Source organism: Opisthocomus hoazin, chromosome W (genome assembly GCF_030867145.1).
Source record: "Opisthocomus hoazin isolate bOpiHoa1 chromosome W, bOpiHoa1.hap1, whole genome shotgun sequence".
In the NCBI taxonomy this organism is placed as follows: Eukaryota; Metazoa; Chordata; class Aves; order Opisthocomiformes; family Opisthocomidae; genus Opisthocomus; species Opisthocomus hoazin.
This window is the reverse complement of record NC_134453.1, coordinates 30,540,739-30,568,047: the sequence shown is the minus strand read 5'-3', so window position 1 is coordinate 30,568,047 and position 27,309 is coordinate 30,540,739. Positions and strand designations below refer to the sequence as shown.

Here is a 27,309-nt window from a genome sequence, read left to right as displayed (position 1 = left end):
CCTGAAGAAACCTCTGTAATTTTATTTCTGTTTGTGTTAAATGAACCATACTCTGTTAGTAATAATAGCTATTGGAGGATGGCCACTAGTTTGTTATTGATATCTAGACTATTTAGTTAAAGGCATATCTTTGCCTTGCGCCTCACAGAACATCTGACTTGTAAATCAATAGCTACTGATACACTAGCATTGCTTATTATTACATGGCTATCAGAAACAGCCATTATTTGGAAAGTTTCTAGAGAGACCTCTGCTGACCAAGCATAGGTTTTCAGTAGCTGTGGTGGTCTAAATAGAAAGGAAGCAAGCTCCCAAGCGTACAAGGAGAGAGAGTTTAGAATGCAAGGGGGTCTGCTCTGACCCTCTTTACTCAACGGGAGGGCTCTCCTTTTGCCGCTTATCAGACTCCCTTACCCCTTTTAATGCGACAACAGTTGAACAAGATTAATTTCTACTGACAAGTGATTGCATAACACATGCAACCTGCTTACTGAACACACAACCAGAACTTGTTCAGTCAATAATCCACTGCAAGCTATCAACAAAAGAAACAGGACAATGTAGGCAAGTAAATCAAATCAGACATAAGAGCAAAAAAGCGTATTATTTATTTTTGGATGTATTTTGTAATACTTAACATACTGACATATTCACGTGAGATCTCACTGTAATGCTCAGAAAGTAAGTCTTCCAAACAAAAATCCTAACAGTGGTAGCTTTGTGACAGTTATTAGGCTTGGAGATGCAGTACTTATTTTGCAGTATGGGTTATTTACATGGTGATGTCTTTCTGACATAATGCCTCATAGAGTTGACACCTGCAATGGATTCAGGGGCAACAAGAGCAGCTTCTATTGATACATTAATAGTAAAAGGCTGAGCAAGGAAAATAAGCATCTGTTGACGAATGGGGTAGGTAATTTAGTGAAAGCAGACACAGACAAGGCTGAGGTACTCACTGCCTTCTTTGTCTTGGTCTTCATCAACAAGGTCTTCCAGGACTCTGTATGTAGAGACAGGGTTCAAGGAGAAAAACTCTACCAGTAGTGGATGAGGGTCAAATCAGGAACCTCCTGAGAAATCTCAACACATACGAGTCCATGGGACAAGATGGGATGCATCAAAGGGTGCTGAGAGAACTGGCTGATGTCACTGGGAGGCTGCTCACTATTATCTTGGAAAGGTTTTGGAGATCAGGGGAGGTTCTTGATGACCAAAAAAGGACAAATGTTGCATCCATCTTCAAAAAAGGCCAAAAAGATGATCCAGGGGATTACAGGCCAGTCGGTCTAACTTTAGTCCCTGGGAAAATCATGAACCGACTCCTCTTAGAACATGTTTCTGGGCACATGAAGGAGAAAAAGGTGACTGTTCTGCACTGTGTGGGATGGGGGAGGTGGAGAAAAGTGAACGAGCGAGACAGTGCAGGGTTCTTTCTGGATCTCAATAAGAAAGGCCCGACGACAAATGGCTTAGTAAAATAGATGTTTTAGTAAGACAGAATAAGAGGAATACAGATAGTGAGTAAATCTTATGTTCCTTCAGATGCTGGGAACCCTGCATTTGTGCAGACAGACCTGAGATGGATTTTCCCATGGCATGCTGTGCAGATTCTGTCCATGGAGTAAGGTTCCTCCCTTTTGGTCATTTGAGCTATTATATAATTTCCTTACAAGAAAACAACTCTAGTCACAAAGGATGTTCACATGAGAACTTGCTGCACTGTTAGATAAAGGCAAGACCACACAGCTGGCATAATTGCTGGTATCAAGTGGGCGCTCTGTTACAATGAGCTGGCTGAGTTTATCCTGCAGCCAAGGAAGTTGTGCACCACAAACGCAGGCCTAAAGGCCACACTATATGTGCAGCACAGCACAGGTCTGGCCTCCTCAGGTTAACTGTTACGTGGATCACTAATTCCTTGATGTACAATGGTCTCCTGGTCAGGTTCACTGCAGTGATTAAGAACAGTCAGCATGGATTTACCAAGAGTAAATCACACCTGATAAACCTGATTGTCTTCTATGATAAAATGGCTGGATTTGTGGACAAGGGGAAAGCACTGCATGTCATTTAGATTGACTCCAGCAAGGCTTTCAATACTGTCTCCCACAATATTCTTGTATCCAAGTTGGGAGATTACACTCTGGATGGGTAGACAACTAGATTAGTAAAAGACTGGTTGGATGGTTGGGCTCAGAGGGTAGTAGTTAACGGGTCTTACTTTACCTGGAGGCCGGTTACAAGTCAGGTACTGCAAGGGTGTATCCTGTGAACTTTCCTGTTTAACATCTTCTTCGATGACCTGGAGGAGGTGATACAGTGTACTCTCATCAAGTTTATAAATGACACCAAATTAGGGCTCAGTTGATATGCTAGGGCAGGGCTGCCATTCAGAGAGGCCAAGACAGGCTGGAAGAATGGGCCAAAAGGAAGAACCTTATAAAACTCAGCAAGGACAAATGCCAAACTCTGCCCCCATGAGGGGGTCCCCAGGCTGGGGACAGACTGGCTGGGAAGTAGCTCTGCTGTAAAGGGCTGGGGATTGTGGTAGAAAGCAAGCTGAACATGAGCCAGCAGTATGCCCAGGCAGCAAAAGCAACTAACAGCATCTTGGGCTGTATTAACAGGAACATAGCTAACAGATCCAGGAAAGTGGTCATCTCCCTTTACTTGGCACTCATTAGACCACATCTAGAATATTGCATCCAGTTTTGGGCCCCCAGTATAGGAAAGAGATCAACAAAATGGAGCAAATTCAGTGGAAGGCCACTGGGGTGGGTTGACCCTGGCCAGCAGCCAAACATCCACCCTGCAAGCACTTGTTCAGCAATAGCCAAAACATTGGCATGTTATCAATACTTTCAGCCACAAATGCGAAGCACAACACCATATGGGCTGCTGTGAAGAAAGTTAACTCCACCCCAGCCAGACCCAGTACAGCCACCAAGAAGTGCAGAGAGCTAAAGGAAATGCCCCATAAGGAGAGGCTGAGAGAAACGGGCTTGTTCATCTTGAAGAAAAAAAAGGCTTTGGGGGACCTAATAGCAGCCTTCCAATACCTATGAGGAGATCAACAAGAAGATGGAGCCATGCTCTTCACAGTGGTGCACAGTAGGAGGATGAGAAATAACAGTCAATAAGTTGAAATGAGAAGTTAAGACTGGATATGAGGAAAATCTTTTTCACTATGAGGACGGTCAAGCAGTGGAACAGGGGCCGAGAGACTGTGGGAATTCTGTTCTTGGAGGTTTTCAAGCCCTGACTGCACAAAGCCTGAGCAACCTAGTCTGACCTCATAGCTGACCCTGTTTTGAGCAGGATATTGGACTAGAGATCTCCTGAGGTCCCTTCCAACCCAAATGTTCTGTGAATCTATGATAGTGAAAGACCAAGAAAGAAAGAGCAGTCATACACAAGTACCTGGGTTTTCAGTATGCCCCTCCAGGAACACTAGAATCAATGAATGATGAAAATTAAAAATTGCTACTTGCAAAAAAAAAAAAAAAAACCCAACTTTTTTTTTTTTTTTAAATAAGTCCTCCCTTACAACTTCTGGCTAATCAAAAAGTACAGTTAAACATGGTAGGGTTTCAGCTGCAATGTAGCATATGAAAGCAGATAGAAAATACAGATAAAACTAATTTTAAGGGAAACACCAGAAAGGCAAGGAAGATGGAAAAAATAGGCAGGACGTCACTAATAAGGCAACACACGAGCAAGACAATTAAGTAGAAAATGCTGTGTCTTATTGCTGATCCAGTGAGACTGAGTGAGACTCAATGTCATTAGACCCTGATATCAATATGATTATAAAACAAAATGTGCTCTTTCTACTGTTTTCTGTATGACAAATTTCTTTAATGCTTTAAAAATAAAGATCCAGAAATGTGACCATTAAACAAAACATAAAGTGAGATTTTAACATATTAAAGGATTTAATCATGCCATTGACCATAGTTCCACGTTCTTATTTACCTTGGATGCTCAAGCTGCAAATTAAGTATTAACAGACATCAGGCAGCTTTTCCAACATGGAGAAGTGTGGTTAGAGGAGATGAAGCTGTGTTTATTAGTGAACTACTGTTTCATATAAAGACACATGTAGAGAGAGTTTCATATTTCCTTTGTCCTGATAATGCACATTTTGTTTTGGTGCTTCAATACTTTGGATTGTTCATCCAGTTAAAATTAGTTACAGCACTGTGAATTAGGATTTTCTTTTCAGTTTACCTAAATATAAATCCAAGATCATTCAGAAGGCTAACCTGTCTATCAGATAGCACAAGTTCCTCAAAATTGGTCAATAACATCACACAGGATATATTTGCTACACAGAACAAAGAGGGGAAGTTCACAACTACGTTTTTATATTAAAAGCAGCAACTTCTGTGTGACTTAGATATAGAAAATGTCAAATATCTGCCTCTTCTAGGTAGAACTCACATTGCTGAAGCACTGACCCAGCTTCCACATTGCAAAGTAACATTTATAAGTACTCCTAAATTTATTTAGAAACCTAATATATTGAAAGGCAGTAGTTAGTTCATGGGCATCTGTAACAAAAAAACAAAACCAAAAACACCCTGCAAACATTATTAGTTATAGTGGTTTCTAAGAAGAAGAAATTAAAACACAATCTATGCGATTCATCTGAAGAATAAAGATCACTGAACTTCTGCTTTACAAAGTGTATAATGCTATATTTTTAATGAAATTAATGCTAGATTTTTACTTACTTGAAAAAGTACATTTATGATACTACTCTAAACTGAAGGATTGGTGTTGATAGCTACATTTTATACAGAGACATCCATAAATATGGCAAGTGAGGCTCATTCCTGACATTGATCTGAGGAACAATCTATAGTTAGGAAGGACAGTAAGCATATGGAGGAAGAAATTAAAGCCTGAAGATGAAATGAGGAAATGATAGTATGCTTACACAATAATGTGAATCAGATTGACTACCTGCATCTGGAGTAAGAAACTACCTTACCCAGTAAAAAGAGCCACCACAAATCATCTCTCATTTAAAAAAATAAAAAAGGTAGATATAGACAAGCTCATTTCAGGCTTCCATGTCTATGAAATATAAACATATGAAATACAAGTTAGTTAAAATATTGCTAGGAATAGCACAAACAAGAAACAGTATTTCACTTATTACTCAATACAAGTTTTTACAGAAAAAATGGTGAAACAATCAAATCTTGCTGTATTCAAAGTATTTATATACACATCTAACAGTCCAGAAGTTACTTGTCGTGGACTTATTTTAAGTACCTTCATTATACACTCTCCTTTACTACAAAACAGCCAAAAATGCATTCAGAACCCTAAAAGTACTTTCATAATTAACATTTTAAAGCATTTTATGGCAGAGAGGTGCATCCAAGGTTGGTTTTCTTTTAAGAATATCCAATCTGTATTAGTTATTGTAAAGATCTCTCTGCATTACTGTTCATACACAACTTACCAACTTATGCTATGGGTCATTTATTTAAAAGTTTTCTGAATTTTACAATCCCCCCCCAATTTATTTTCCCTTCAGGTTTTCATTCTTGAAACATGCTACTCCAATATAATTAGTAGTTAACTACATTCTGACTTAACTCCCACCTGTCTGCCCTACAGTGGAAGTACTTGGTTTTAGAGATTAAATCCCCGTGAGCCCAAGACCTGCATGTATTTAATAACTCTTTACCTGTCTACAGTGCCTCCTTCTGAAGATCTCAAAGCAGTTCATTAACAGTTGTTTAAGTCTCACAATGCCCCTGTGAGGTAAATATGGCATTATCACCAATTCAACAGAACCAAGACTTTTGTGAATGCAGCACAATCACATGCAAGCATTCACTAATCCACAAGGGCAGCTTCTTAACCTTCAGCTTTGAACAAAAGAACATTAGTGTTCCTGAAATACTCCAGTCTTAAAAGTTTGTATTAACATTCCTATGGGACTATCGAGTGGGGAAGATTAAAGCAAAGTGCTAGGTAGATTGCTGCTCTGCCACCTCAGACAGGTTGTTTTGGAATGTTTATATAGATGGCTGGACTGGCTGAACCGTTTGCCACACTTCAAACAGGCATAAGGCTTTTCTCCTGTATGCACACGAATGTGCTTCTTACAGTCTGTTAGGGTCAAAAAAGTCTTGCAGCAGATCTTACAGGCATACTTACGAGCACCTTCAACAACCAAGACATTATGTTCAGATAAGGCTTTCTTACATTTTGAAAGAACATCTGCAGATGCCCTTGTCAACTGTGGTGGACCAGGTTGTGAAGGATGTCCATTTTCAAAAGAAGTGGTCCCATTGATTAACAGCTGGGAACTGGAAGTGTTATCTTGTAGCTGGGAGCTCCTGACAGAGGTCACAACAGGCATTTTGGGGGCTATGCGACGATAGCCAGGAAAGCTACTAGCTCCACCTCTTAGAGATCCAAGCACTGTCCTTGATGAAGAGTGCAGGCCCAAGCCTGACCTTGGAAAATCCATACCAAATTGTTCTGCAGCCCTGTACCCGGAAGTCTGTACACATGGAAGAGCCATTGCATCCTGCATTGGTCTAAGAAAATGAGAGTCTGCAGACTCACTGAATGGATTCTCTACATGACAAACTGTAACAGAGGAACGACTACTAGCAGGCCCAGAATCTGGACTCAGTAAGCAAGAGGCATCACCATCCATTCTGCAGTCCCTTGTTGTATTCAGAATGTTATCATTACTATTTTGACTTGCACCAAAGATACCACCTCTGCTTTTATTCAGAAAATTTGAGATACTGAATGTGGACTTGTGTTCCAGGTTATTTGACACTTCCATAATATGGATGTCTCCCACCCTATCAGTACTAGACTGTGGGTCAGAAAAGCTACGATCACTGCTTTCAGGGCTCAGTTCTATTTTCTCTGCACTCACCACTCCTCCTTCCACTTCGACAGACTCACTGCCTTCTGCTTGAGAAGTGACATCACTCACTTCATCTTGAGGCTCTGGGGAACTCAAAGGCTCAGATTTAACCACCACCCCCGTATGTTCTTTTTCACTTAGACTGACCTCTGGATTTTTGCATGGGAAGTTGTTTTTTTCAGAAGTAGCTTCCTGATCAAAACTGGTTTCCGCTTGTATTACCTGAGATGAGATGGATATCTGTGAAATGTTTCCTCCACTGTTGTCTGACTGGCTGGGCACTTGAGCATCTTCTTGAGCACCAAAAGACTGACCAAATATAATAGTATTATCAACTTGTTTATCAGTAACAGCATCAGCCTTAGAATTGTTCACATTCTTCAGTGAATCTGGTGAAAAAAAATCTTCTTGTGAATGAACTACTGACTGCCCGCTCTCTGGAGTGACATCTGAAATGGACTCATCTACGGTAGGTCTGATTTGCTGTCTGGCCCGATCATCAGAAGACTGTTTACGCTTGTGGAGATGTCGGACAGGAAAGGTAGTACGTTGCTCTATGTTACTTCTCATCGATGAGCTCATGGTATTTAGTTGTTCCTTTGTGCTCTGAGTGGAATTTAATGCAGAGCTCACAATACTCAGCCCAAGCTGCTGAAGCATGAAAGATCTTTGGATGCGTGCATTTTGCTCCTGAACTCTATCATTAGGTGGAGACATTGGTAGTGTTCTAGTAGTAAGGTAGTGTTTACATGCTTTAACAACAGAGTTCAAATGTAGGTGAGAAGCAGCCAGCAAGACATCCATTACATTGCTCTCCCCAAGCATTAGTGTAGAAGTGTACATCATATCAATCAGGGCAGCAAAAGCTTCTGCTGTCACCACTTCACTGTCCAGCTGAATCATGTTCATAGTTTGATCACCCTCTGCTACAGTAAAGAGAGCTCGGAAGTGTGTGCTACATGCTGCCAGAACAGAGCGATGGGCTTTGAAATGTCTATTTCCCACCACAATGACACAGTCACAAAGTTGGCTATGAAGCCTCTGGTAGTTTAGCTGCTGAAAGACTTGCTCGAAGTGTCCTGGAAAATCCATGATTCTATAAAACAAATCAGTAGAAGCTATAATGCTAAAAATGGATTAAGTTTGACTTAGATCACAGTAAGAACAGTTTAAAAAAAATATGATGGCTAAGAGACAGATGACCAAAAACTTACCTTTATTTCCCACTACCATACTGATATTATACTTATGCTGGCAACCCTATGAAGAAGCACAAAAACAAACAAAAGCATCCCCAAACCAGAATCTGTTACTGAGTTAACATAGTATAATAGCTAACACCACATTGAACATGTCACAGGATGCTCTAGCTGAATAATGCAACGTGGTTCCTGTTTATTCCTGTTCAAACTAGAACACCTATTCAGTAAACCATCCAATAATGATCTAAAAATTTCTGCTTGTGAAGAAGCCAACACAGTCTTTGATAAATTGTTCCTCATATTGAAAAATTTGAGCTTTAACTCTAGTCTGAATTGGTCTAGGTTCATCTTCAGGAGTGCACAAGGAGCCAATTGCTATCTGTTACACCACAAAAAAATTAATTCAAACACCTGCCTTCTGCATAGGAACTTTAAAAAGAGTGATTATTTTCATGTGTGCAGCCATGAACTACAAATATAATTTGAATACAGAACTCCAGATAGACATATAACCTCGTATTGAGATTATGTGGAAGGTTTTGGTAGCAGGGAGCTAAAGGAGTACTTAAAAAAACACACATGCAAGTGTACTTGCAGTGAAAACACAGCAGGATCAAAATGGATTAGTGATGAAAACAGAGCTGATAACATAGGGATGTTTTAGCTATTGCTGATCAGTGCTCACACGACGTCAAGGCCTTTTCTGCTTCTCACATGCTCCTGCCAGGAGAGGAGAGGAGAGGAGAGGAGAGGAGAGGAGAGGAGAGGAGAGGAGAGGAGAGGAGAAGAGAAGAGAAGAGAAGAGAAGAGAAGAGAAGAGAAGAGAAGAGAAGAGAAGAGAAGAGAAGAGAAGAGAAGAGAAGAGAAGAGAAGAGAAGAGAAGAGAAGAGAAGAGAAGAGAAGAGAAGAGAAGAGTTCAGTTGGAAGGGACCTACAAAGATCATCTAAGCCAACTGCCTGACCACTTCAGGGCTGACCAAAAGTTAAAGCACATTATCGAAACATATCCAAATGCCTCTTAAACACTGACAGGCACGGGACATATTGACCATCTCTCTAGGAAGCCTGTTCCAGTGTTTGACCACCCTCTCGGTAAAGAAATGTTTCCTAATGTCTAGTCTGAACCTCTCCTGACGCAGCTTTGAACCATTCCCATGCATCCTGACACCGGATACCAGGGAGAAGAGATCAGCACCTTCCTCTCCACTTCCCCTCCTCAGGAAGCTGGAGAGAGCAATGAGGTCGCCCCTCAGCCTCCTTCTCTCCAAACTAGACAAACCCAGAGTCCTCAGATGCTCCTTCCAGCCCTTTCACCAGCTGTTCAGCCTAGAGAAGAGAAGGCTCAGAGGGATCTCATCAATGTATATAAATACCTGAAGGGAGGGTGCAAAGCAGACAGAGCCAGGCTCTTTTCAGTGGTGCCCAGTGACAGGACCAGAGGCACAAGCTGAAACAGGAGATTCCGTCCAAACATAAGGAAACGCTTCTTTACTGTGAGAGTTACTGAACACTGGAACAGGTTGCCCAGAGAGGTTTTGGAGTCTCCCTCTTTGGAGATATTCAAAAGCCATCTGGACATGGTCTGGGCAACCTACTCTCGGTGGCCCTGCTTGAGCTGGGGGGTTGGACCAGAAGACCTCCAGAGGTCCCTTCCAACCTCAACCATATTGTGAATCAATGGGCAGCTCCTCCAAGCACCTTTCGGATTGAGTGTGGTAACTGTCATAATGTATTCCATAGCCCTAGGGATGCAGGGAAAGAGCCTTTTGGGATTGCACAAGATTTATGGGATGTTTAGGGAAGGAACTAAAGGTGGGGAACAAAAGGGATCTAGGAGACTTGGGGAGGAATAAGTGTGGGGAAAACAGAGGGATAAGGGGATAAAAAAGGTCAATTTTGTGTAAGCAGGTGGCCAGTCGGTATGCTTGTTTGACCGTGCCCTGTGCCTGACCAACGCAGCCTGTCCTTTCTTGTCATTAAATTCCATTTCTAACTAATTTCCTTGGTGAGGGGCTCTCAATTCTGTGTGTATGTACAAAGATCTAAGTGCCACCAACTGCAGTGGGGATCACAGGCCATGGGTCCGTGGTGCCAACTGCAGAGAGCAAGTGAGGGTATGTAAGTCAGTGCATTATCGCTAGTGACTATCAAATCAGAATAGCCAGCAAGTAGGTGAAGTGGCTTGGGAGCCAGGTATGCATGCGTCTCTAAGGGTGAGGCACCTGGAGGAATTGGCTATCGGCGGGACCAGGGGGTCCAAGCCAACTGCCAGACTGTGTGGTCTGGGGGTGGAATAAGAGATTCATTTACACGCATGCATGTGTGTATGTGTTTCTGTGGGAGGCAACTGGGGAGACTGTGGGGATCCAGGGTCCAGCTACGGTTTAGATTGAGTGTCTATGCCCAGCTACTGGGGGATACAGTGTGTGTAGGAGAACAAGATGGAATTTCACCATCTGTTCATCCACCTCTCTTCAGTTATTAACTTCCGAGTCTCTTAGCCAATTCCAACCAAATTTAACAGAGGATTAACTAGATACTTAATTCCTAGAAGATATGTTGAAGTTAGTAGCTCGATACAGAAGGAGCCAAATTTATAACTACCTTCTCAGAGTCTTAACTCAAACCCTTATCCTCTTACAAAAGGCAGAGGGGAGGGTGGCGAGTCAATTTGCATATGTGTAGCTAAGAACTGGCCATTCTACATGTTTCCACCTGCCCAATAAGGCACTGTCGCACTTAAAGCACACATGCAAGTGTACTTGCAGTGAAAACACAGCTGGATCAAAATGTTTTGTTACTTGTTAAATAAAATCATCACTATCAGGTTATGTGAAATACAGTAGTTCTGAATTGTGATTCAACACTTTATTACTGTGCCCAGTAATAAAGTGATAAAAATGGTTTACATAACAGTGTAATTTCAAAAAAACCCCACCAGACAACTCCTAAATAAGCCTCCAAATTCTTCCCTCTCCCAAAAGCTTGCTTACAGTTCACTATAACTTAGCTCTTCCATTGTTTTTATAATGTAATATTCCATTAAGTAGAATAAAAAACTAGCATACTAAATAATCAGTCTAAAAATAATCAGATTTGTTTTTCTCCTTACCAGATAAATTTAACACAATTTACTATTTGCACTTTAACATCCCCTCCCCAACAGTAACAATTTATATTTAGGTGAATTTGACATTGTATTGGGTTTACATGGCAAGGTTTTGGTAGCGGAGGGGGGCTGCAGGGGTGGTTTCTGTGAGAAGACGCCAGAAACTGCCCCCATGTCAGACAGAGCTAGTTTCAGCCAGCTCCAAGATGGTCCCACCACTGGCCAAAGCTGAGCCAATCAGCAACGTTGGCAGTGCCTCTGTGATAACATATTTTAAAAAGGGTAAAAATCCTGCTGCGCAACAGCAGCTGGGAGAGAGAGGACTGAGAAAATGTGAGAGAAGCAATCTTGCAGACACCAAGGTCAGTGAAGAAGGAGGGGGAGGAGATGCTCCAGGCACTGGAGCAGAGATTCCCCTGTAGCCCGTGGTGAAGACCATGGTGATGCAGGATGTCCCCCTGCAGCCCATGGAGGTCCACGGTGGAGCAGATATCCACCCTGCAGCCTGGAGAGGATCCCACGCTGGAGCAGGTGGATGCGCCCTGAAGGAAACTGCAGCCCATGGACAGCCAACACAGGAGCAGGCTCCTAGGAGGACCCGTGGAGAGAGAGAAGCCCACGCTGGAACAGGTTTGCTGGCAGGACCTGTGACCCCACGGGGGACCCACACTGGAGCAGTCTGTTCCTGAAGGACTGCAGCCCGTGGGAAGGACCTACATTGGAGATGGTCATGGCTTTGGAGCCAGGTATGCATGTGTCTCTAAGGGTGAGGCACCTGGAAGAAGTGGCTACTGGAGGGACCAGAGGGTCCAAGCCAACTGTCTAAGAGACCGTGGGGTCTAGGGGTGGAATAAGAGACTCATTTACATGTGTGTGTTTCTGTGGGAGGCAACTGGGGAGACTGGGGGGATCCAGGGACTAGCTACTGGGTAGATCGAGTGCCTAAGCCCAGCTACTGGGAGATCACAGTGTGTGTATGTGAGAGGAGGTCTGTACTGGCAACTGGAGTGGGGCTACGGGCCTTGGGGGCTCGTATGCCTAGGTGTCAGCAACTGGGGAGACCAGGGGATCCAGGGGCCAGCTACTAGATAGACTGAGTGTCTAAATCCAGTTGCTGGATGGATCTGCATTGTATATACGTATACATTTCCCCCTAATGGACCTTCATCCTGATCAGCCAAAGAGGGGAACGGGATGAGGCCATTGTTGCTATTTGTCTGAGTGCTGAGTGTTTCTGTCTGTGTTGTTCTGTGTTGCTGGCCATGTGTATATGTCTATTATATATGTATTTGTATACCTACTGGGAATACATTCTCAGCCTTGATACTGGTTGGATCTGGGGATATGGAGCTGTGGCAGACTTGCCTCTGTGGTGCTGCCAGATTCAGCAATTCCCTAACAAGAGATCAGGATGTTTCCTATCTTGATTGAACTACTGAGCACTGTAGAGTGTGTACCACTTAAAAAAGCCCGATGGCTTTCAGGTTACAGGTTATTCAATTAGTTAACCAAAATAGTACTGCAAACTGGTACTCCTGTACCACCAAACATGGGAAACACTGGTCCTATCTATTTAGTTTTTATCCCCATCCTAATGCCAAGCACAAGCATGACAGTTAAAGTAGAAGGTTTTATGGGTTTTGTTTATTTTTCAGGTTTGATAACTTATCAGTAGGGTAGTGTCTAATTACTGCCTGCTGGCTCTTGAGTTGGCAATTCTTAATCAACATCAACCAACTTAAAACAGGAACAATACAATATTTTTCAAAACTTGACTACAGATGGTTCCTAACTATCTGCATTAACCTCTAAGTCTGACACTTTTCAAGACGTAGCTATGCATGCAAGTAAGAAATTCTTCAATCCTGGTAGCTCATTATAATAGAGGAACCCTTAATACTTCTTACGGATACTGGTGAAGGCCTGTCAAGTAAGACCTGTAAGTTGCACTATAGTATTTTGCACAAGTAGTCAACGCACTGAAGAATCATTATAATTATTTTGGTGTTAAAACAAAAAAGTTGGGCCAAGTAAAAGCAGAAGTGGATGAGTGGCTTGCTAGTGCCAAAAATGGTTGCTTAGTTACTGTTTACTTTGAACTAAAATATGGTACAGCTGAAATAAAAATTAAAAAAAAAAAAAAAAAGAAAAGCTATTTGAACTACTTAACAAGACACTAAAATTTGAAGTAAACTGCCCCCCTCCCCAGTAACTCTGCATATCCATCTGGGGGAAAAGAAATAGAAATATTATGTAATATTCTTTAACCTGTTTCTCCACAGATAGCTCCCCATACAACTAATAGTTACCAAGGGTGCTGAGAGAACTGGCTGGTTTCATAGTGAAGCCGTTCTCTTATCAGCTTTGAAAAGTCATGAAGATCAGTGGAATTCCCTGATGACTAGAGAAGGACAAATGTTGCATTCATCTTAAACAAAACAAAACAATAAACCCCAAAAGTTCAACCCAGGGAACTTCAGTTCCTGGGAAAATCATAGAGAAAGTCCTCTTGGAACATGTTTTTGGGCACATGAAGGAGAAGGCGATTGGGAACAGTCAGCATGCATTTACCAAGGGGCTATCATGCCTGACCAACCCAATTGCCTTCTGTGATAAAATGGCAGGGTTTGTGGATGTAGGGAGAGCACTGGATGCGACTTTAGCAGGGCTTTCAATATTGTACCCCACAATATTCTTGTATCCAAGTTGGGATATTGTAGTCTGGATGGGTGGACAACTAGATGGATTTAAAAACTAGTTGGGTGACTGAGCTCAGAGAGTGGTGGTTAATGGGTTGTACTCTACCGGGATGCCTGTGACAAGTGGGGTACTGCAGGGGTCTATCCTGGGACCTGTCCTGTTTAAAATCTTTATCAAACACCTGGAGGAGGTTATGCATCTTCCTCTTGTCAAGTTTGCAGGAGTTGGGAGGATGAAGTAAATACACTCAAGGGCAGGGCTGCCATTCAGAGACACCTGACAGGTTGGAGGAATGGGCTGACAGGAACTTAATTTAATTCAGCAAGGACAAATGCCAAGTCCTGCACCTAGCAAAGAAGAACCCCTGGCATCAACACCATCTGGGGACTGGCTGGGGAACAGCTCTGCTGAAAAGGACCCGAGGATCTTGGAAAACAGCAAGCTGAATATGATCCAGAACTGTGCCCTGGCAGCAAAGGTGGTTAGCAGTATCCTGGCCTATATTACCAGGAGCATAGCTAATAGATTGAGGGAAGTGATTATCCTCCTTTACTTGGTGCTCATTAGATCACATCTAGAATGCTGTGTCAAATTTTGGGCACCCCCAATACAAGAAAGTAATTGATAAAGTGAATCAAATTCAGCAGAGAGCCACCAAGATGTCAGGGGGCTGGAGTACTTACACCATGAGGAGAGGCTGAGGGAACTGTGCTTGTTCAGCCTGGAGGAAGGCAGGCTGCAGGAGCACCTAAGAGCAGCCCCCCAGTACCTATGAGGAGGCTACCAAGAAGACAGAGCCAGGCTCTTCACAGTGTTGCACAGTGGGAAGATGACACAATGGGCATAAATTGAAACAAGAAAGGTTCACGCTGGCTATAAAGAAACTGTTTTTCACCATGAAGACAGTCAAGCAGTGGAACAGGGGCCCTGAGAAGTTGTGCAGTCTCCAGTCTTGGAGGTTTTCAAGCCCTGACTAGAGAAAATCCTGAGCAAGCTGGTCTGAATTCAGTGTTGACCCTGCTTTAAGCAGGAGGTTGGACTAGAGACCTCCAGAAGTCCCTTCCAATCTGAACGATTCTCTTTTTTCTCCCTTTTTTTTTTTTCTAGCCTGAGAAGAGATTCTCTGTAAAGAGGTGGAACTGCCAAAAGAAAAGACACCTAAACACAGTGTTGAGTTTGGAAGGCAGCCATTGCATTCTCTTGTTTAGCCTTTTCCCGGTGCCTGCATCAGGAACAATGCGGGGATTCAGAGAAGCAACCCGAGTGTGTTTGCATCCTGAGCAGGATCAGGCTTTCAAGCTCTGCTGTGTAGACTGCCACCAGCTCCTCGACACCAGGTACTGCAGAGCTCACCGCCTGCGTGGATGAGAGAAAGTGACCAAGGGATCAGCAGCTAGGATTCCGGCCGCTTGCAGAAGACTGCCGCGTGCTGTTGTTATTCTCCCTACTCCCGTCCAGTTGTCGCCTACTCCGCGGCATGGCGGAACGTCTCTCCTGCGGTTCCCACTGAGGAGCGTGTCCCAAGATGCCACTCCCAGTCTGGAGCGCGGGGACGAATTGATGTAGCCCGGCTACCGTACACCACCAGCCCCCTGCCGCTTCCGGGTGCTCCCCGCCCCCCTCCACGCTGCCGTGACAGTCTAGGACGCTCATGCTCCAGAGGCAGCAGCAGTCCAGCCCAGCGCGACCTTCACCACCGGCGGGAATCCTTATGAGACAGGAACGAGCGACGAGAGAGAGAGAGAGGCCGCACAAGGTGGCCCTGCCGCAGTGGAGAGAGATGCGAGCAGCAGCACACCCTCTCCCCAGTGACTCACCTGTTGCGTCTTGCATGCCACCTGAAAACGCAATTTGGAGATAAAAGTTGCCACTGTTGCCAACCAAACTGGACGCTGCATCCACCACCTCACATTCTCGATGATATAGGAAGTGCAGCACAGAAACCCAACTCACGTCACCTACACGTGACCAAGAGAAAGAGCAGCTGAGAGAAGTAAGCCCCACCCCGTCTCCCCTTTCCTCAGCTAATCACAGAGCTGCCTGGGTACGGCCTCGCTCCAGAAGGGCTTTGCGGGTGTTGTGATAGTCCTCATGCTTGGTGAGCTGTGCTTGCGGAAGGATACATATCAGGGTAAAATATGCTGCGCAGCAGCAGCCGGGAGAGAGAGGAGTGAGACAATGTGAGAGAAACAACCCTGCAGACACCAAGGTCAGTGAAAAAGGAGAGGGAGGAGGTGCTCCAGGCACTGGAGCAGAGATTCCCTTGCAGCTCGTGGTGAAGGCCATAGTGACGCAGGATGTCCCTCTGCAGCCCGTGGAGAACTCCACGCTGGAGCAGGTGGATATGCCCCGAAGGAAGCTGTGACCCCGTGGGAGAGCCCATGCAGGAGCAGGCTCCTGGCAGGACCTGTGACTGCGTGGGAAGGACTCATGCTGGAGCAGTTTGTGAAGAACTGCAGCCCGTGGGAAGGACCCACATTGGAGAAGTTCGTGAAGGACCGCATCCCGTGGGGGGGGAAGAGTGTGAGGAGGAAGGAGCTGCAGACACAAAACGTTATGAACTGACCACATTCCCCATCACCCTGTGGGGGGGTAGAAGAGTCAGGAGTGAAGCTGAGCTTGGGAAGGAGGGAGGGGTGGGGGGGGAAGGTGTTTTTAGATTTGTTCTTATTTCTCATTATCCTGCTCTGTTACAATTACTGACAGTAAATTAAATTAATCTCCCCAAGTCGAGTCTGTTTTGCCCGTGATGGTAATTGGCAAATAATCTCCCTGTCCTTATCTCTCTCTCTTCTCTGGGCTCAACAGGCCCAGTTCTCTCAGCCTCTCCTTGGATGTCATGTTCTCCAGCCCCCGACCAGCTTGGTGGCCCTCCACTAGACTTGTTCCAGTGTGTCACTATCCTTCTTGTACTGGGGAGCCCAAAACTGGACACAGTACTGCAGATGCAGTCTCACAAGTGCCAAATAAAGGGGAAGGATCGCTTCCCTGGACCTGCTGGTTGCACTTTTACTAATCACAGAATCACAGAATGGTAGGGGTTGGAAGGGACCTCTGTGGGTCATCTAGTCCAGCCCTCCTGCCGAAGCAGGCAATACAGCTCGAGATGCAGTTGGTCATCTTTGCTGCAAGGGCACGCTGCTGACTCATCGTCAGCTTGTCCACCAGGACCCCCAGATTCTTTTCTATGGAGCTGCTTCCCAGACAGTTGGCCTCTGGCTTGTATTGTTGCATAGGGTTATTTCATTCCAGATGCAGGACTTTGGATCTGCTCATGTTGAGCTTCACGAGGTTCTGGTCATCCCATTTCTCCAGCCTGTCCAGGTCCCTCTGAATGGCAGCCCTGACCTCCAGCATACTGACCACTCCCCCCAATTTGGCGTCATCCACAAACTTGCTGAGAATGCACTCCTTCCCATCATCCAGATCATCAATGAAGATATTAAATACCAGTATTGGTCCAAGTACTGATCCCTGAGGGATCCCACTAGTTACTGGCCCCCAGTTGGGCTTTGTACCACTGATCACAACTCTTTGAGCTCATCAGTCCAGCTAATTTTCCATCCACCTGTCAAGCCCACATCCCAACAATTTGGAGATAAAAAGACTAGGAGACTGTGTCAAAGGCCTTGCTAAAGTCAAGGTATAAAACATCCACTGCCTTCCGCTCTTCCTCAGCGTCAGTCACCTCATTACAGAAAGCAATGAGATTGGTCAGGCATGATTTACCCTTGCTAAAGCCATGTTGGCTGCTCCCAATCACCTTCTTGTCTTTCATCTTCTTAGAAATGGCTTCTAAGAGGATTTGCTCCATAATCTTCCTGGGAAAAGAGGGTAAGGCTGACCAGCCTGTAGTTCCCTGGATCTTCCTTCTTGTCCTTCTTGAAAATGGGAGCGATGTTTGCCCTGTTCCAGCCATCAGGAACCTCCCCCAGTTGCCATAACCTTTCAAAGATGATAGACAGCGGCCTCCCAGTGACATTGGTCAGCTCCTTTAGCATGCTTGGATGCATCCCATCTGGTCTCATGGACTCGTATATGTCCAATTGGCTTAAGTGCTCCCTAACTCTTTCTTCCCGTACTGTGCTACTGTTTCACTCCCCCAAACTGTGCTAGCTGGTTCAGGGACCTGAGAGCAGACCTTACCAGTAAAAACTGAAGCAAAAAAAAGCGTTGAGTAACTTGACTTTTATGATGTCCTTGATCACTAGGTCCCCTGGCCCACTGAGCAATGGGCCCACTGTGAAGAAAAGTACCAACTTAGGTCATTTAATAGGACGAACCTTACCCTAGTTTCAGTGAGCTTTCCAAGAACTCAAGGAGGGAAGACACTGAAGCACAAAAGCTCAGCTAGTTCCGACAACCTTGCCTGATAACAAACCCATGGAAACTGGTTCTGAGCATGCAGCAGACAAAGGATGAAAAACAGCCCAGACTACTGTCTCTGATCACACAGCCACGCAAAGGATCGGCCAACTATAGATAAGCTTAGGACTGTAATTGGGAGACAGCCCACCTGTATATTCTATATAACCTGTGTGTTACTTATGATTAGGGTCCTTCAGAACTAGGCTGGGGCACCGCATGTGCATTGCAGTAAAGAATTTCCTTTTGTAATTCTATACTTAAGGGTTTCTGCATTTCCTTCCTTGGTCGGCAATAAAGAATCCTGCGACAGTTTTGGCACCCCAGAAGGAACTTCGACAACTCACTTGAATCCACCACCCTCTACCATCCCCTGCGAGTCAGCTGATGGCAAAAGGTGAGTTCACCTGGGAGACTTGAGCGCAGGGGGTAGCGGTTGGATGGATCATTTTTTTGCGGTGAGGAGGTGAGAGTTAATAATAATGGGGACCGGACACAGTATAGTGAAAGGGACACCTTTAGGATAAATGCTAACCAATTGGTCAAAAGTAGATGGAACCCGGGGATTATCTAAGAAAAGGGCACTGGAACTGCGTCAGGATACCTGGCCCACATTGACCACCCTTGGAAATGCAAGCCAGCGGTGGCCTGAAGTGGGCAGTTTTGATTATGATAGGCTGCATTTTTTGCGGCTCAAATTGGACGAACAGTTCCCAGGGCAAATGCATTATTGGTGTGTTTGGAATAATTATGTCTGGCAATGGAAACTTCCCCCTCTGAAAGGGAACCGATCTCGATGTGAGAGTGTGAGGAGGAAGGAGCCACAGAGACAAAATGTTACGAACTGACCGCAACTCCCATTCCCCATCACCCTGGGCTGCTCGGGGAGAGGAGGATGTAGAAGAGCCAGGAGTAAATCCGAGCCTGGGAAGAAGGGAGGGGAGGGGTGGAAGGTGCTTTTAGATTTGTTCTAATTTCTCATTATCCTGCTCTGTTACAATTAATTGACAGTAAATTAATTTCCCCAAGTCAAGTCTGTTTTGTCCGTGACAGTAATTGGCAAGTAATCTCCCTGCCCTTATCTCAACCCACGAGCTTTTCATCGTATTTTCTCCCCGTCTCGTTGATGGAGAGAAAGTGATAGAACAGCTTGGTGGTCACCTTGCAGCCAGCCAAGGTCAACCCACCAGACATCCCTGGCAAACAGCCAATACTTGGATACATGTCAATATTAACTTTTGGCCTATTAGCTTAAGTTACATTTTACAAAAATATTAGAACACTCTTCTGCTGCGCTTAATGATAATGCTAGAAATAACACAGCTCAAAAAAAAGTTCCCGTCAAGTCTGAAGTGGATGGTTAAAGCCAGATAATAGTCAGTGATAAAAGCACTACTTATAAATATCCTTCCAATTTTTTCGGGGATTTTTTTTTTTTTTTAATAAGCAAGCAGGTGGGAGAGGGGAGTGAACCTTAAGGTTTGTGGTTTGGGTTTGTTAGGGTTTTTTGGCATTTTCAGTAAGTTATATCACTTCAAAACAGGGAGCTAGATATATCAACAGCTCTAAGAGTGTACTCAGACTGAACATGAACCAGAACTTCTAGAAATAATTTTAACCACCATTTAACTGATATTTAACTGATTTGCTCCATCAAACCAAAACCTCAACGCATGAATGTGCCACCTTCATTTCGCCTGCAATACTAAGTGACGGGCATTACAGGACTTTTATTTCATGTCTGAGAAATATAGCAAAGCAACAGCTAGTGGCTTTAGTGCCTGACATTCGTTTGCACAGTACACTTGCAGTGTTTGCTTAGTGTGGTTTTATGCATAGTTCAACATGTACAAGTTTTCTCCTGTGTTAGAGAGGAGGAGTTACCGCTTACCTAAGAATTAGAGGAGATAAACTGCACTGCTGAAGCTGCTCCTGGTTGCAGCAACCCTCCAATGAAGGACAAGAGTTTTCCATATGGCTCAGAAAGTGTCCAATGTTTTATCACCATCTGAAAAGTACTGCAAATAGATACTCCAACCTGCTGTGAGACCAACTTGCTAGTAAAAAACAACAGTACAGTCTGCTAGCCACAGGAAGCATGTTGAGAGGGTATTCATAAAAAGCTTTTTTTAAAAAAAGGACACACTTGGCTGTCTGAAGCAACCAAAGCCATCTGTGGTGGCACAGTGCATGCCCATCTACTTATGTTCTTTGTTTTCTAGATCACTTATCTCCAACCCTGTCACGCACCTGTCATAATATTACATTTGAATATTTCAGTCTCTTACCGTATGTCTTGCTTTCAACTCCTGCATTTTGATGTGCCTTGCCAGTTAAGGTGTTTCCTGTTATAATTATAACTAGAACTTTAAACAGTCTCACGGACTGTGATGCTGAACACTGATGCTTGCTAATTCTTTGCCAATGCCTTTATCATTTGAGCTTCAAAGTCAGTACTATAACCTTTATATGAGTCAGTCTCTAGAAAGACATGACGTAAGCTTTTCTAGTCTGTTATATGAAAGCACAATGTTTGTTAGGCAACAACAGAAAACTGGAAATGAAGTAATTAGATTCCATTCTTGAATTTAGGAAGATAGCAAAACATACCTGGATACAAGGAACTAGCTATTCACAAGAGCAGGATGTCTTGTTTGATAAGACAGAGGGATATAAAAGAAGAAATCCAGTTGGGTAGTAACACTGATTTTAGAAGGAGAAAAAGCAGGGTATTGTCTATTGATTGCCACACAGAACTGGCAATAAAGCCAAAGAAAGGCATAAAAGCATAAGCTGCTACCAATGAGCATTAGTAATTTACAGTTTCCACATTATCAGCCCAGAAAACTGTCCTTTGGGGTTCATGGTATTCTGGTAGTCTTTGCTATTAGCCATCTTCCCCACAGGAGGGGATCCAACTTTAAAAAAGAAAACTCAATTGCCAGCTTTTCCTGTCTCAGAACAATCCTCTGTTCATGAATGCAATCACAAATGATGTGTGAAGCTAAAGGTCTGCATGTAAGCATCCAAAGGGAAAGAGCAACTTTTGGGGTCGATGTAGCTTGAGAATTAGCACGACTAGGCCGCTTAAGCAAAACAGCATAATTGAACAGGCTGCTGGTAAAGACAGCCAAGAATAGCCATTGAGAAAGTTCTGATAGTGCACATGGTGTGGGTTAGCAAAAACAAGATGTGTTCAAGGACGTGGAGGCAGTCTGTTGCTATTGGCGTTAGTGCATAGTTACCAATCATAAGGGAATGTGGGGCGTGTGAACAGCGTGTGATTTATGTCTGTAGCCTATCTGATATAAGCGTAATCGTGTGTACAGATATGGAAAATGTATATAACCGCACAAGCGGGGGAATAAAGGACCGACTGTGCATCGTACCAATGCGTGTGAGAGTCGTTCCCGTCCTTGCACGGATGCTGAAACTCGCCAAGCAACCATAGACATCTCAGCATGATGCCTGCCTCAATACAGCATTAATTTCTATGTAACAGTTCAACTTAATTGTTTACTGAGAGCTCAAGGATCTTAACAACTCCTCTCTCGGCCCTCTTTGATTCTGAAGATGCCTTTCCCTACACTTTTAAAACGCCACTTGGATGAAACTAGAGACACTAAGTTTAGCTCCGGGTGCGGGGGGGGGGGGGGGGGGGGGGTGCGTGTTTCTTTTCCCAGAAAAATTTAGATTATGATAACAAATTCCAGTTGTGCCACCTGCACAGAGACTATATCGGTTTTCAACATGGGTTTTAAGATCCAAACTAGATCCACATAATGGATTGACGCCCTGCCCCGTTACCAATATCTGCAGGATAGACAGACGGCCAATACCCTGCCCCCTGACCAACATCGGCAGCAGCATAGGCAGGTTGCCGCCCACATTACCCATGTAAGGTATGATTCTCTCAAATCACTCTGCCATTGGTGGAGCCAAGGGGCGGCGTGACTCTCACCCACATTCAAAAGGCATTTGCATGGTTGGCTGTTGCTGCCAGATGACCTGGACACCAAGCATCCCTGGCAGTCAACTGGAGCCATGGCATCGCTTATGATTCCTGTGATCGGGTGAGTCGCCGTGTGGACGCGTTGTTGCTCATCTTTCCTACTACCTCAATAAAGCTTTGCTTTAGAACATGTTGTCAGACTCCATTAGTGTTTGGACCACATTATTGGCATCACAAACAGGATAAGAGTCTTTCTGACAACTACTGAAAGCTTTAGGAAAGGAGAAAGTTTGGAGCTCCCCCCAACAGGAGGAGGATTGGGTCCAAGATAATTGAACAGATCCCCAGGCTATGAGGGATGAATTTGAACTGTGGCGTAAGGCCAGTCATTGCAAACAAGGAAAGGGCAAGGGAGCCTTAATCAGCCTCCTGAGTTGTGCCCTCAACGTTGCCCGGACTGAAGTTACCAGGCTGCATGGCACCCTCAAAGAGGCGGGAGAAGCTAAACAAGGGGCCAAGAGGGACGAGCATAAGTTAGCCTCCTTGGCTCAGCAGGCCCTTGAGGCCTGGAGAGATCATCCCAGTACAATGGCCCAAGTTAGGGCTACTATCTACCAGGACGATAATTGGGACAGGGCCATTTTTGGCCATGGACCAGACCCTGACCCCCTTCCCAGCCCTACAGGGGAAGGCTGGGTGGAGTGGCTCGGGAGTCTCTGGTGCACTGGGGCAGCTCTAACTTACCTCAGTGAAGGGCACCATGGGCGTGGGAGTTCTGCACACCCCCAGCTGTGGAGGCGGGTGCCGTGGCAATGGCTTCTGTGCCAGTGGTCAGATACAGAGGAACCCTCACCTGGGCAGAGGACAGGGCACCTCCACCAGCCAGACAGAGAGGGACCACCTCAGGCGGCTCCTGCTGGAAACTGGGTTTACCCTTCCCAACAGATTAATAAATTACTGAATAATGTTTTGTTACAGCTTCTGAATGGCCATTGGCAGGTGGCCCACCCACCCGAGTCTTGCAGCGCCTCCTGGCATGCCAGTGTTAACCCCTTAGCACCTCCCCCCCAAGGCGCTGCCAGACAACTGGTGGGCAGGTGTCCACTGCCAGATGGAGCTCCGTCTCCTAACCCTGTTTTTCTGGCATACCCTTTTTGCTTACTCCATGTCCTAGCCCCAATTAGAAGTTGTCATGAATGACTGGCACTCAGTTACCGTTGTTGTGGACACCGGGCCCAAATCTTGATGTTAGATCCACAGACCACCCTTCAGCTGTCCTAGAAGCAATTTTGTATTTCGGGAAGCGATAATGCCCATGACAAGCCCAGAGCCGCTGACTCAGCCTGGCTACTGGACACACCTGTGTACTGGTTTTGGCTAGGATAGAGTTAATTTTCTTCTAGTAGCTTGTACGGTGCTATGTTTTGGATTTGTAATGAAAACAATGTTGATAACACACTGATGTTTAGCTATTGCTGAACAGTGCTTGCACAGCATCAAGGCATCTCACCCCGCTTCTTACACTGCCCCACCAGCCAAGTAGGCTGGGGGTGGGGGGGCTGACCTTCAGAGTTATGGCATTTGTCTTCTCAAGTTACCATTACGTGTGATGAAGCCCTGCTTTCCTGGAGATGCTGAACATCTGCCTGCCGATGGGAAGTAGTGAATGGAATTCCTTATTTTGCTTTGCTTACGTGCGCAGCTTTTGCTTTACTTATTAAGCTGTCTTTCTCTCAAACCATGAGTTTTCTCACTTTTACCCTTCCGATTCTCTCCCCCATCCCCACTGGGTGGGGAGTGAGCAAGCAGCTGTGCAGTGCTTAGCTGCCTACAGGGGTTAAACCACAACCACCTGGAGAAATCTTCCTGCTACACTGCATTCGTTTTACTTGTACTACTGTTGTTATTCTGTGCAAGAACCAATTCTGAATATGCTGTGGATACTGTTCTTACGGACAGTCCACCAGAGCCTTGCTGGTTGGGATTTTAACTTGTTAATTCACAAATCTCAGGCACTGGCAAATGTTAGAAAGGGAACTTATTGTGGGATTTGTACACAACATCCTGCATCTGGCCACCAAGGAGTTCCTGTGGTGGGAATGCTAGTATTGGTGGTCCATGCACTGAAAACTTTTGTCAGATGTCACTCTATTTGGGCTAATCTCTCAATCGTTGACTACCCACTGCCGCCTCAGTGAAGAACAGAGCAGAATTCTACATCCTCCAGAACTTTACGGGCTATGACCCTTTCCCGTGGTCAGCTACAAACCATGTGGCGGGGTCCATCCTACACCATGCAAACCTATCAATCATGCCAATATGACAATTGCTTGAAAGACACCACTCGCTGCAGTGACCCTAGCACAATAGGTGCCCTCAGTCTATACTAGCTAGGGGTTCTCCGAGCTGGAGAAAGCAACTGTCAGTCCTCTGCTACCCTGGAAAAATATAGAAAACCTAATGATCGATGCCATCCAAGCACTGTAGCAAGAAGTTATTCAAGTATCACAGACTGCCATTCAAAATCATCTAGTCTTAGACTACTTGCTGGCTGCACAAGGTGGCATTTGCATGTTAGTAAATACTACTTGCCGTGTCTGTGTCAACCAAGATCAATGCATTGAGACCAACCTTAACAAAATCCAGGCACGACTAAAGCCCTTATATCAGGTGACAACCAAAAATACTCATTGGGGAATTGGCAAATTGTGATCACGGCTTACCACTTGGTTCCCAGATCTCAGGGTAGTTGTCAAAAGATTTTGGCTGTACCTTTTGTAATGAACTTGTTTATTGTCATTGTTTATGTTTTGTTTCATATCACTGGATGGGTTTGTAGATTGTGCTGTGAAGTTCAAAATAGTAACTTTTCCTTCATTTTTACACCAGTCCACATTACTTTTGCTTTGTTATTTATCAGTTTACAAAAGAGTACAACAGCAGCAGCATGATTACCATCTTGACCTTGTTAGCGTGAATGAAGGAGTCATGGATATCATGTCAACATGACAGAGATAATACATATTTATAACAGCCAGCTATAATTTGCACAGCTCTTGTATGCTGACAGTATAGATATTCTCCATTTGATTAAACATTATCCTCCACAACATAAACTATTATGAGCAATTCGATAATGACAAGTGCAAAAAAAAGTTAGTTCTTCTAGGTGTCACAAAAAAAATAAACCACAACAACCCAAACTTTAAGAATTCTAAATTATGAAACTAATATTTGGAGGAGAAAGACTACTTGTTCACCTTTCAGCATATTAAAAACAGGTGAAAAAACTGAAGAATCAAGTCATAGTTGTTTTAGAATCAACTTGGACATTCAAATTTAATGTACAGCTCCAGAAATTCAGGGTTACATCTACATTTGATCCTTGCATAATTACTAAATAGAATTATATCATATATTCAGCACTTTATACAGCTATCATCATCTGCAAACAAGTTGGTTTTTTGCACTTCTTTTTATAAGCATGACTTGCTCAGTGTAAGACTTTTCAGCAAGTTCCAAAGCAGAGATGAAATATCAGTTTCAATTCACTAGTTCGCTTTTGTTTTGGGCTGGGTTTTTTTTTCTTTTTGTTTAAGTGTAAATGGTATTGAATACTTCACTCTCTCTTGGTTTGGATTTGCAAGACAACTGATGGTTCGAACATGATAATTGTATACAGCAAGAAAAAAAAACCCACAGACTTTGAATCTACCAAGAGGAAGCAAGCCTCTCATTCATACAATGCTGTCAAAATAAAATCACTAGACCTTCTCACTGTATAGCACCCAGGTATTTTTCAGTATATGTATTGCTAGGTTTTTATGCATGTTACTAGTGTGGCAACCCCCTGAGAAGCGGTGAGTGATGTAGTGGGCAACTCCCTACTACAGGGCAGATACCCATCTGCCAGCCTGACCTGTTACCTAGAGCAGTTTCCTGCTTGCGAAGGGCCCAGATCCAGGATGTTGTGGAGAGACTGCCAAAACTTGTCTGACCCTCTGACTATCTCTTAGGTGTTGCTGATGTCCAAAAAGCTGCCTATGAAAGGTGTGTTCATAACTTTGATTCCCCCTGCAAGTCCAAATCTACAAGTTTGCTAAAGATAAACCTCGGAGCTAGGAACTTTTTCCCCAGTGACCTGTTCTTTCACCTTTTCCCCAGAGGCACACATATGCTTATGAAAAACAGTCTCCAAGAGCATCACTCCCTCCCATGCAACTGCTCAGGTGAAGTTTCATTCAAGCCAGCTGAACTACCACCACACACTCCAAATGGAAGGAACAAAGTGCTACAGAAGACTGCAAGGAAAACAAGGACTTCATAGCAACCCGAGGGAATGCAAGGGGAGGACAAGCAGAGAGCAAGATACAACCCCACTTCCTACCTGATCTGCCTCTGTGTTACCTCCCAGATCATGCGCAGAAGACTCCACTCCCTCTACCGTCAGCTAAATAGCCAAATTAACAATAAACAACCCATCGACATCCCCATCCCCTTCACATTTACCAACTCGCGCCCAGGCGCACGTCTGCGATTCAGGCACGCGCGCACCCCCCCCCCGCACAACACAACCAGCTGCCTCTCAACAGCTACCACTAGCTGCCGCCCGTCTACCTTACCTGCAGTCCCCCAGCACACTTCTCTTTATATCCAGGTGGAAGAATTTCCAGAGCATGAAAAGGGCCAAAAATAGCTATTATATTGTCAACCCAAGTGACTCTGTGTCCAGCTCGTTCTAATCACCTCCCCCCCCCCCCCCCCCCCCGCAGCCGCCTCAACAGCACCCGGAAATAACGTCATCGTACTACGACCCCTCAGGGCAGAAGAGCACAGATGAATAAGCGTCAAAATCCATGGGGATATGAAACCACCAGCCAATCGCAGAACCTCATCCACTGCCCTATGGTGCCGTAACACACATGATCAGCCAATCAGTAATGTTACCAGTCATTACTGGTACACCCTGGGGGCTGCTGGAGGTTTATCAATCACAGAATCACAGAATCACAGAATCACAGAATAGTAGGGGTTGGAAGGGACCTCTGTGGGTCATCTAGTCCAACCC

The 27,309-nt window shown here is 44.6% G+C and overlaps 1 protein-coding gene across 3 annotated transcripts; it reads right to left on the bottom strand.

Annotated features, from left to right (window-relative positions):
• Positions 1-530: 530 nt before the first annotated feature.
• LOC104331724 (zinc finger and BTB domain-containing protein 5) lies at positions 531-26,944 on the bottom strand. 3 transcript variants are annotated; one of them, XM_075446647.1, is made up of 2 exons: positions 26,864-26,944; positions 531-8,009 (listed from the first exon to the last, which is right to left on the bottom strand). In XM_075446647.1, the coding sequence occupies exons 1-2, from the start codon at positions 26,917-26,919 to the stop codon at positions 5,981-5,983; spliced, it is 2,085 nt and encodes a 694-aa protein (XP_075302762.1). In that variant the 5' UTR covers positions 26,920-26,944; the 3' UTR covers positions 531-5,980. The 3 variants fall into 3 exon arrangements, 2 of the variants coding, with proteins under 2 accessions (XP_075302762.1, XP_075302763.1); XM_075446648.1 differs by lacking the exon at positions 26,864-26,944 and adding an exon at positions 15,742-15,877; XR_012766517.1 differs by lacking the exons at positions 531-8,009; positions 26,864-26,944 and adding exons at positions 13,384-15,280; positions 15,742-15,877.
• Positions 26,945-27,309: the final 365 nt, after the last annotated feature.